This window comes from Crocodylus porosus, unplaced genomic scaffold, assembly GCF_001723895.1.
Source record: "Crocodylus porosus isolate Cpor-Errol unplaced genomic scaffold, CroPor_comp1, whole genome shotgun sequence".
In the NCBI taxonomy this organism is placed as follows: Eukaryota; Metazoa; Chordata; order Crocodylia; family Crocodylidae; genus Crocodylus; species Crocodylus porosus.
The window spans coordinates 2,499,955-2,511,886 of NW_017728949.1; the positions used below are offsets into that span (position 1 = coordinate 2,499,955).

General features: G+C 42.0%; 1 protein-coding gene across 2 annotated transcripts in view; it reads left to right on the top strand.

Moving 5' to 3' along the window:
* Positions 1-11,932, top strand: part of NSF (N-ethylmaleimide sensitive factor, vesicle fusing ATPase) — a 116,142-nt gene that overhangs the window by 101,848 nt on the left and 2,362 nt on the right. For both annotated transcript variants that reach the window (XM_019554256.1, XM_019554254.1), the window contains exons 18-20: positions 6,546-6,680; positions 7,440-7,553; positions 11,861-11,916. In XM_019554256.1, coding sequence (XP_019409801.1) covers positions 6,546-6,680; positions 7,440-7,553; positions 11,861-11,916 — 305 coding nt within the window. The remainder of the gene's footprint in view (positions 1-6,545; positions 6,681-7,439; positions 7,554-11,860; positions 11,917-11,932) is intronic.

Below are 11,932 nucleotides of genomic sequence, written 5' to 3' on the forward strand. Positions count from 1 at the left end.
TGATATTTCAGGTACCGTTGAGGGTGAAGGTCTTTGGTTTGATCATGCATATTGTAGAGATGATCTGTAGCATGTTTCTGATGCTTTGCGTATTCTTCACACACCTGCTATGGTGCATGGAGTGGAGAATTTTTCGTTTTTCTTCTTTTTTTCAGACACAAACTAGGGCAGGAGAGGGACATCCTTCCCCCACACCATGATGGGTACCTCTTCTCTGAAGGATGATGTTTGTAATGTGGGACTTTGATTTGGGGAAACAAAGGGATGGAGAGTGTCTCAGAATTTTCCTATGGAACAAAGTTCAGGCAAGAGAAGTGGGAATTTGAGAGAGGAAATAATTAACAGGCAATATTATGTGATCAGTAGTTCCACAATTAATAATTATTCTGAACTAGCTACTGCTTTCACTGTTTGGTTATGATTTTGCAGACTGAAGTACATGGTTAATTTGTAAGCAGCAGCAGTGGAACTGCTTATGTGCATTAAGTGAAGCCAGCAAGTATGTAAGCCTCTGCAGAACTGAGGTTCAGACTCAGCCCTAATAAATATGGGAATGCCCTGACCCTTACCAGGCACATCCAAAGCACTGATGAGAATTGCTATTGAATAGCTGAAGAGGCAACATTCATCTCATGCACCGCTGTCAAACAGGTCTTTTCACTTTATTTCTATGTCAAAAAGACATGAAATATGCATAGTATAGTTTGACACAGCTCTAGAGCTATAGGAACCACAAAGCAGTTGAAACCACAAACATAGGGTGTGGGAGACAGGCATAATGTCTCAGCAGTACATATTTGTAGTGATGAGTTGTTATATATGCCAAGATTACATATTCACACAGTGTTGTCACATCACTCACGGTATGTACTCTTAATCTGCAAACAGCTTCCCACAACTATTATGGGTAAAGTGAGTATGGAAGAGGGGCATTTCTGGGCCGCTGTATTATTATGCACCAAGATGCATGGCTCTCTGTTAAATTGGCTTATGAAAGCTGCCTCCCAGACTCCCCCTTTCCCCATTGTGACTGTATTTAGTCTTTGCACTTCTCATGTGGGACTGAAAATGCAAGTCAGACACTTGCCTTTGGGTTACTGAGCTTTCTGGCTTGTTCACTTTTACATTTACTTCACAAAAATTTTTAAAAGATTTTAAAGAACTATAATCGGCTCCAAGTTTGCTTTAAACTCCCTGTTGCATTCCATGATTCATAGGTTTGGGGGGTTTTGTTTGTTTTTTGAGCAGTGTCTTAAAAGTGGGATCTATTACTAGTTCAGGAAGACGGAAAAACATTGCATTTAGTTTAGCATCTTTTTAACACTAATTAAAAAGCTTTTCTAAAATGGATTGAAGAGAAGAAAATAAACCATGTTCTCTTGGGTCTTTATTTCAATCAAGTTTCCCTGTGTTGTGCAGGAGAAGAGACTGGGGGGGATAGAAAGATTGAAAGGGGCTGTCTCAGCAGGGAGCCAAGCCGGAGAAAAGGACTTCTCTGAGAACTAAGCAGCAGCAGCTCTGAAAGCCTAAGAGGCTGCTTCATCTACATGCAGAGTCACACAAGGCATGGGGACGCTCACCAGCCTCACAGAGGTTTCACATGTGCTTCCCTGCTGGTTCCTATGAAAAGCTAACAATCGGCTCAGAGGGTGAAAGACCATCGCAGCATCCCCTTGCTAAGCTGGACGTACAATTTGTTCAGTGTTATGAAATGTCCGGCTTAAGGAGATGCTCTTGGGCACCCTTGCAGATGCTCTTCCAGTACCCCCAAAGGCCCCCCAGCCTCACTTCTTTTTGGGACTTCTGTTTTTTGCAGATTTATGAAAATTATACTGGGTGGGGGAACATACACCTTGTTTGGTGCAGTCCCCATGCAGCGTATTGATGCATCAGCATTGCTGAGTGTGAGTATGTGGGACACTACATTTTTTAAAAGGAGAAAAAATTCAATCCTTTTTACGCTTATATTGATGCACTTTTATTGGTGCACATTTAGAGTAACTCTTAGTTGAATTATTCTGGGTTTATATCTGTGCACCTGAAAGCAGGGTCTACCTTACTATGTGACCTCCCTAGTCCCTATCATTGGAAGGATTACAGTCATCCCTTAATCCATATTAAAAAGCTGTAAGGACCAAACAAGAGCAAATAGTCTTTATTCAATATCCAGCCTAGAAGCTTAAAATGCCCTAGCTTGTTTTCCTCTCTACTGTTTCCCAGCTGTAATGTAGCTACAACTCCTCTGTTGGGCCTGGGAATCCTGGGAATGGTAGGTTTTGTTGAATTTGTTACATACTTTGGAGCCCTGTTTTGTTCTCTTGAGAATGTAAATAATCCTTGTGTATAGCAGAGCCCCCATGTAACTTACATAGAATTCCATTGAAGTCAGCAAAATAGCGTGATGAACACTGAAAAATCTCCATTTCTTCTGAAGAAACAAATAATTTTGAAAATAATTACCCCTTTTCATCTTGGGTCTCAAAGTGCTTTACAAATCTAGCTAAGTATTATCTCTATTATATTGATGGGCCATTTGAGGCAAAGAGAAAATAGGGCAAAAAGGCATACCCAAAGTTATCCAGAGGCAGAGCTAGGAAAAGGACTGAGGTTTTCGGACTACAAGCCTTCTAAGTGATGAGATGTCTTAAACTGTACTTAGTAATGCTCTATATTGTCTTGAAACTTTTTAAACTTTCGTTGAAATTTTGAGTTTTGGATTAAACAATTTTTTTCCTAAAAAGTGTCTGCTTGCTTTGACTTTTTCCTGTCTCTTATTTTTTTTTAATTTGCGTGCTACAGTTACAGCAACTAACTTTTAATTTCCATAACTGATTTACCTCTGTCACATACTACTTTTGAGCTAGACCTCTGATGAATCTTTTGCCTGAATTCAGTTAGTCTCATGATCTACTGATCTGGAAGGTTTTTGCAGTTGCTCAGATGGCGTCCAGGAGTCTGGATCTGTGCATACAAAGGCTAAGGTTTAATACAGACAATGAAAGTCTAAGTTTAGATGAAAATTCTGTCTGTGGCCTCCATCCCTCTCCACCCCCTCCCCCTAGTATTGTAGATTTTGATTGAGTCTGTGTTCCTGCCCTACTTCTATTCCAAGCATGTTTTGCATGTTTTGAGCGAGTTGAGGACACATGTTCAGTCTTGACTCTGAAACTGCCATCTTGGGACAGCATCAGGGGCCCTCTGCATCATTTGAATATTATGTTTTGTGGTTCGTGGTGGGGGGTGATTTTAAGTTTCCTTTTTAAGACTGAATGCATCATACAGCTTCCAGGCCTTTGTTTAAAATCTGTTTTATTAGAACTGAGACCCACAAAAGGGGCAAGGATTAGTCTTGTCTTTGTGTAGCAAAGGGCTTAGATGTCTCTTAGTTTCTTTTATTCTTTTCAGTCTCTCTCTAAGTGCTTTAGCTGAAGGATAAACACCTGACTGATTTGCTGGCCGGTCTTTCTCACTTTAATTTTTTTTTACCTGTGCTGCCTCTTGTAGATTCAGTCCCACTTAAATGCTGTTGGACATTCCTTATGTTTTTAGTCTGCACATGTAGGACCTATTTTAGCTGGGGATTAAACTTGTTTTACAGATGTAAATGAAATACATTTTCTTACTGAAAGCTCTAGATAAGTAATCTTTAAAAAAAAAAAATGAATATGAATAACCGTATGGTAATGCCTTTGTGCACTTCTGAAGATCATATCTTACAAGTCGAGACGTGTTTGCCCTGGGTCATGACCTTCCTTGTACTGTTTTACTCTTGTTTAACAACACTAAAAGCAAAGCTGAAATTAGCTCCTCAGTTAGTTACAAGTCTCTATATTTCCCAATCTTTCATCAGCCAGGGGAGGAATCTAATCTGTTAAAATATGAAAATGAATTAAGTAAAATAGTAGTTGGTAGAAAAATAAGTCTGTTTGGTGTGAAAAGACCTCTCTCTTCAGTGGAGATGTGTTCAGATTATAATGGTTTTCATCCTTTCCTCGGAGGTTCTGAAAAAACCTTCATAAAATGAACTCACCTTTTGGAGCTAGACTAAGACTCCAAGAGAAGCTTGTCCAGGGATGTACAGGAAATTGAAAGCAGAGCCTAAAAGAGAGCCTGGGTGCACCTTGCTGTTGCTGCTTGTCACAGCTAGGCTGTGCTACAACAGAGACATGTATAATAATGAACACTTTGTGTGAACCATTTGAAAACAAGCAGTTCACAAAAGCTGCTGAAGGACATTGCCTAATTGTGTACTGGGTATTTTGGAGAACACAGATGCTTCTGCAAAGAGCTTGTAATCTCTGAATTTAACTGAAGCAGAAGTGATGAAAAGGGGAGGAACTGGTTAAGAGATGTATGTATGTATGTCCCAGCAGTGTGTTCATACTGGCATTCATGAGATGGTTATTGAAATTATGCGTTGTCATATCGCCATCTCATAGTAGATTTATCCATATGCTTGCAAGAGGCATTGAAAGAAAGCCTGGGCCTCAAAATATGACTGTACCAACAGGTATATTATTGACAAGTCTATGGCAGTAATTAGTACCTCTTTAACCTTCTTCAGGGTTCAAGGTCCTTGTTTGTTTTGGGCTAGAACTAGTGATAGCTGAATATGACACTTTGCTATGTTTCATGTTTTCCGAGTTTTTTAAATATTAAAGGAAAAGTATGGAGGAGGCAGGAAAGTTGAAGGGGGTGTATCTAACAGCCATGTCCAAAATAATATGAATTATAATACATCCTGAGATTGATTAAACTTTTGACTAGCTGGAATGACCATTCTTAGTGGTTACACCTTTATGACCAGTTTTCCTCCATGTTCTGTATAAGCTGTTTTTTATATATATAGGTGTGCGGGTATATATGATATATAGGTGTGCGGGTATATATGTATACATTATAAGCTCTCCGTGTGTGTGTGTGTGTGTGTGTGTGTGTGTGTGTGTGTGTGTGTGTGTGTTAGCTACCACTGGAATTCAGGGATATAACCAACTTGCTAATGGCAGGTTGCAGTTGCTTGGTATCTGAAATTCAGCCCTATGGTTCTCAAGATTGCTTGTCCACTAAGTACATACTCTCTCTTGCCTGCCAACCAAATTCTACCTTAAGTAATTCTGTTGGTAACTAGAAATATTATTAAAATGAATGGTTTTAAGAGTTGTTCACAGTCTATAAGTGTTTGAATTTTGCTCTGAAACGATCCTTGAGTCTGCAGGTACATAGCAATGTAACACCAAGCTGTGGGGAGAAGGATTCTTGCTTCAGTCCTGAGATGCTCACAGATGAATATGTCCCTTAATTCTAGGTATGGCTCTTTAGTTAGTTGATGAGTGGAACAGGCTAAATACTTAAAACCAAGTCCCCAATTAACCAAACTTATTTGGATAGCCTGGTGTGCTGACACTGTTTATAAACCTTATAGTTCTCTGGGAACATTCATATGCGTGACTTCTCTTGTTAATAAAAAGTCTGTGGAATGTGCATGTCTCTCAACTTACTTTGTAGGGTATATTTTTAAGAATAAAATGTTTAAGATTTTTTTAGTTAACAAGCTAATCTGACATGGAATGGAAAAGTTGTAATTCTGATATGTTAGCTGGTTGAGGCAAGCCCTAGGGCTGATCATTTAATGGATATTAAAATATAGTCTTGCCCTGCCTAGGTTTGAGATGTGCTTCTACCATATAGATATGGCACTTGTGGTCTCCATCACTGTCCTACCCTGATCACAGAGTGACCATTAGAAGTATTCTCTGGATAGCAAATAAAAGCCCTGTGATCTGGAGGTAGAAGCTGTTGCTCTGAAAAACATGCATCTCCCAGCTCTGCTCAGTGGGAGTTAATTCTGAACTTTAAATAGCAACCAGAGCCTGAATACATTGCAGACTTGTCATTTTACATTGCTTTTGTATAAACTCTGCCACTGTTCAGAGTGGACATGTGACCAACTCACCCAGGGTAGCTTTTGCCTTGGGCCCTGTTACAGAGCGTGGGTGGTGGGGGGAACCTGTTTGTATTAAGTAAACCCATAATAGGAGCAAATGCTCTACAAGTGCACTAAAGCGACTTACACTGGTGTAGTTTTACCCTTGATTTTTTTTTTTTTTTTTTTCCTGGAACAACTTCATAGGATTCTAGTTGACTACATGGGTAGGACTGCCTGTCATGTTGGTTTTCTGGTTACACCGGTATAAATGTGTATTGTGTCCAGCCCCTCTGTCACTGAAGGCCATTATAGCAGAAAAAAACTGAGATACAATGGATCATAGATGGGGCTCCACTTGTCAGAAGGCCCCTGAAGTGACGGTCATGAAACAGTATACTTTCCATAGCCTAACTAATTTCCACTGGCCTTGTGCCTGGTTTTGTAAAAAGGTATGCTGAGGAATTTAAGTGCTAAATATGATTTTTCTCCTCATCTCAAACAATATTTTTTCATTTGCCCTAAAAAGGAGTTTGTTTTCCTTGAATTGTGCCTAAATATCCCAACGCTGATTCCTGTGCTTCTTCCTGTTCTCAGATTTTCTTCCTGTTTTTATGAACAGGGTCGTAAACTTCTAATCATTGGAACCACCAGCCGCAAAGATGTCCTGCAGGAAATGGAGATGCTGGATGCTTTCAGCACCACCATCCATGTACCTAACATCGAGACAGGGGAACAACTGATGGAAGCCTTGGAGGTGAGGAGAAGCTCATGAATGACAGACAAGCTAAGAGATTACCTGAAAGTCCTCCCAGCTGGTGGTGTGAATAACTCCATGCAGCAGAGGACTTAATGAACTCTAAAAGCTGCCTGTAAGGGACAGTGCAGCAGATCTGCATTTGCTGACTTTGATATAATGGCACAATACCAGGTTTTGTTAAATGTAGTGAATTAAATTTTGTGAGGCACTGAACTTCCATTAACTTGAATTATGGCAAATGAGGGGTGTGCAGCATTCTACAAATGAGCTGCTCACAGATTTGAGCCCAAGGTGGGTTCTGGACCCATGCTGCATAGGACCATAGTTTGTGGTAGTTATTGATGGTGCTACCAATAACCTTGCGTCCAGAGCTATAGCACAGCCTTGCAAAATTTATACTTCACATAGGCAAGTGAAATCATTAGCACTTCTATTTTCATTGAACAGAGGTAGGCGAGTGTGTGTGTGGTTGGTTCTATACAAGTTTTTCAAGTTTGCTCAAGCACATAACACTGCATAGGGAAAACTAGTATAGTAAATAATATTCAGAAATCAAATCAGTCAAAGATCAGCTGTTTATCCTGTTAGTTCAAACAGTTATGCTGTGAAAGGGAAGCGTGCAGGGAAGTGTACCATTTAATATCCCACATCCAGGCATTAGTCCTTACCTCTTTTCAAGACTAAGCTAAGGAATATTTTTTTTACCTCTTCACTGCCTTTCTAATGCTTCTAGCTGCCTTGTGATTTTATTTTCAGCTTCTGGGGAGCTTCAAAGAGAAAGAACGCAGCACAATTGCACAACAGGTCAAAGGGAAGAAAGTCTGGATTGGCATCAAGAAGCTGCTAATGTTGATTGAGATGTCACTACAAGTAAGAGATTTTTTGCTTGCAAGGTATACTGATATGAATAGAACATTCTTAAGGGTTTCTACAGGCTTTTACTGTATCTGGGTCAGTTGTGCTTTGAATGTCACATTTCAGATTCCCTTATAACAGTGTTCAGCTCCAGTCAACAGAGAGATCACCTGAACTCAATTGACTTGAGGTCTTTAAAAAACAAAAAAATGGCTCATAGGCTATGGAAAATTGTAGTTCAAAGAAGAGGAGCATCTGCCAACTAGAGAAACTGGAACTTTGCCTTTCATGAACTGCCTTCTCTACTGCATGAGCAATGCATTTAAGATTGCAGATAATGATAATTTGGGGTGGGGGTCATGAAAAAGGTGCTTATGCAGGTGTATAGGCTCTTTCCCTGAAAGAAAATAAATCTGTCAGACCGTTCAGCTGCTCTTCTCTTTATTTTCCACTTCCAGCACTTAAAAGGAAATAATTGCATAGAGTACAAATATGTGGTGCTTAACACTCCCTCCCCCCCACACCCTTTATCTCCTGTGCCTGCAAGCCAGTCATCAAGCTCATGTTCGATAGTATGTGTAGAATAGACCAAAAGAAAAAAGAGAGAGGGTGTAGCGTTTGCGTCTAATCCTCAGTGGCTGAGGTGTCATCACCTTTTTCCATGTGAGCCCTTTCCCCAGCTTCTCTTCTTTCACATCAGATGGATTTGGTGCAGGTGAGTGAACTATTTTTTAACAATTCCTAAGAGAGGCTGAGCATAAGCAAAGAGGCATGTACTTTTAGTACCGTATAAGTCATGTATCCTTTCTGTTCACTATTCTCAAGTCTGTTAAAACTTGCACAGCACTAAGGATCTGCTCTGACTGGATGTCACCTAAGGGAATAAAGTCATTTATCTAGATTACTTTTTCCTCTCTTTCCCTTGACTCTTAATTCCATACCTACAGGCAAGTCAGTAAGTCATTTCTCACATACACTAAATGTATTTAATGAGTGCAGACCTGCAGGGATTGACTGGCTCAGTTGCAGCCAGTTTCACTTTGCAAAATACCCTTGGCAATACAATTCCCTATTTCTCTTTTCAGAATAGTTATTTATTTCTTTTATTAGACTTTTCCCTGAACACTGGTGCTCTTAATGCTCCAGGGTGAAAGATGTGCAGCTCAAGGGCCATTCTGAGACTGAGGTGAAGGTGGAAATAAAATTGCACCCAGTTTTTCTGCCAGCTGCATGCCAAGATGGTAAGCTGTGTTGCTGGAGGGTCAGGTTATCATTAGTAAGCAGGCTGCTGTCCTGGAATGTTTCAAAAGTCAGGTTTGTTTGTCGCAATCCAAGTACATGTTCAAGCATTTCAACTTATTTTTGTTATCTACAGAATGAGCAATTCATTAATAATGATTCCAAAACCTGATGGACCAACTGTAAGGGAAGTCAGAAGTGTTGTATGTTGGGTTCTGATCACTACTTGTATATACTCCATTGCAAGTCTGAGCTGTTCCGTCTCCTCTGATGCACTTCGTTGTTCTAAATACAGCAAATCTTTCATATGTTCACAAGAGATTAGAGATTGGTCATGATCATAAATATTAAGCACCATAATGATGATCTTATCTGGTCTCCTCCATGGACATTCCATTGCTTATAAGTGAAGGGAAGCCTCTGAGCTTGGTGTGAGTGTAGCACTTCTACAAAGAATGTAATCCCAGTTTAGGAACTCTTAAGTGCTGGAGAATCTCTCATGTTCCTTGATAATTGGTTACATTGGTGGGTTAACCTCACTGCTGAAAAAATGTGCACCTTCCCCATAGTCTGAAATGGTTTGGCTTCATTTTCCAGTCACTTGCTCTAGTTATGCCGCTCTTCTGCTTGATTTGTGTGGTCTATTGGAAGTCATTTACCTTTGTAGGTATTCATAGACTGATCAAATCACCTCATAAGTCTCTCTAGTACAGGGGTGGGCAAAATGCAGCCCACCAGGCTATTCTATCTGGCTCATGGGGCCCCTAAAATATTTAGAAAGTTAATATTTCTGGGCTGCCTGTCATGCGGCCCTAGATGGCTTGCCAAAACTCAGTAAGCAGCCCTCCACCTGAAATAATTGCCCACCCCGATATAGTATGTTCAGTAGATTGCAGTTCTTCATCTCAAGGGCTAAGTCCAGGCAGTCAAAAAGCCTGAGGCTGAATCAATTCAATCTAGGCAGCTTCCTCGAAGCTGCGTAGGTTGAACGGCTAATCAACTGAACTAACATTCAGTTTTCAATTGGGAAAGGTGGAGGGAGGCCTGCACTGACCCAGGCCAATAAACAGGGGTGCTAGAGCACATCTCCCAGGCTGCTGGCCACTGCCAGCCCAGCCATGTGTCCCTGACCCCCTGTTGTCCCCTCACAGGAAGTTAGGTAGCCCCCTGCCTGGGTGCTGGCCCACCTTCAGAGAGCCTTACCAGTCAGGGGGTTTCCCCAGCCTGGGGTCCCCAGCCCCCAGGCAGCCCTGGGGAGCTGAAGGGAATTCCACCCCCCACCTTCCCAGCTGCTAATTTGCTCCAGCCACTGCCCCAGGAGAGAGAGAGAAGTCCTCCCAGCGGGGTACCTACCTGTACAGCCCATCATGAGGGCTTCCCCCCACCCCACCCCAGGGTCCCTGAGCCTGGGGCAGCCCCAGGCAGCTGAGGGGAGTTCATCCCCTCCCAAACCCCAGAGCTGCTTGCCTTAGTTCCTGTGAGTCTTGTGGATAGCCCAGGGAGCAGAGGGAAGTTCCTCTGCTCCCCTGCATTAGTTCTGCTTCAGACTCAGAGCAGATCAGGCAAAACCATCTCGGGAGGAGCAGAAGAATTTCCCTCTGCTCTGAGGCTGCCTGAGACTTGCAAGGTAAGCAACTCTGGGGTTTGGGAGGGGAAGAATTCCCCTCCACTCCTGTAGGCTGCCCCAGGCTGGGGAAAACCTGGGCTGGGGTGGGGGGAAGCCCCCCAAGACAGGGGCACCTTGGTGTCCCCATGCAGGGCTGCATGGGTAGGCGCCAGGCCCAAAGGACTTTTCCCTCCCTCCTGTGGCAGCTGTCAAAGCAATCAGTTGCTGGGAAGGGGGAGGGCTGCTGAGGGTCTGAAAAGGCCCCACCACAGGGGCCTTCCTTCCCCATCACATGTGCTGTGTAAATTCTAGTTACAGAGGTCTGGGGGTCTGTTCCCCTGTCCCCTGATGGACACAGGCAGGAAGTAGGCTAAGGAGCAGCAAGGCAAGGCAGTCCCTGTTCCACTGGAGCAGGCAGCATAGCCCAGGGATGCAAAGCATCCTGGGATGCTGGAGGACTGTGAGTTAACTTGAACCAGGAGGTTACCAGTGCTTGAAACATTCTGGTAGCTCCTTCCTTTCCTGTTTTTTTTCAGCTTGTCAACTTGCTTTTGGACACAGGAAACTCCATAGTTTTTTTTTCTTGCTAGTACCATGTATGGTGTCAATACCAGCTTTTTACCCCCACCTCATTTTAGAGGTAGAGGTTATGTTTGCCTCCTTAGCCCCTTAATTGTACTGTGCAGTTGTTTGGTTTCTAAAATGATCTTTAATGCCTTTTCCAAGTCACTACTCTCCCAGATACGTCTTTGTCCTAAAATTGTGACGTACATACTTGGTTCCTGGATTATAGCTTTGCAGTTAAAATCTAGGCCCCTTAAGACCCATGAGTGACATGGCCTACTATTTAAATCATGCAAATGGAATAAGATATTTGGGAAAATCGCATCAATTTCTATATATAAAGGGCACCAGCTTAATCCAATCCATAGTGTTCCAGGTTATTTGTACTGGATCAGTGTGGCTCAGTTGTTCATACCTTATTACGGCTACTTTCCTTGTTACTTAAAGGGGGGCACTGAGCTTGTGCCAAGCTGTTTATACCTCATTAAGGTTTATTTTATTCTTCGGACCACTGGCAGACAATCAAGACATTTGTCCCCAGAGTCTGCAAGTTGGCTGCAGGAGCAGACATATACCTGAGAAAAAAGCATTCAGCCTTATGGTACCCAGTGCTCATGTTGAGCATTTCATGGCTGCCAAATGAGCCTGATTATATGCAGCTTAGACTATAGTTGAATTGAAATGCGTGCTCAAGTGAGTCTAAATTGCTAAATGATGCAAATTCCTCTATATAAATAAGTTGGCCTTATAATTATTTACCATTCCACTAATCTGATTTATCTGTAGACTTTATTAGAAATTACTGTCAAAGATCTGGAATGAAACATAAGGACACTGAATAGTATTTGACTCTGTATACTGTATAAGAGAGTGCCTCCCTACTAATTGCAGGCTGCCTTTGTTTTGTGTGTAGATGGATCCAGAGTACCGTGCGAGAAAATTTCTGGCACTCCTGAGAGAAGAAGGGGCGTAAGTAGTGGCCATA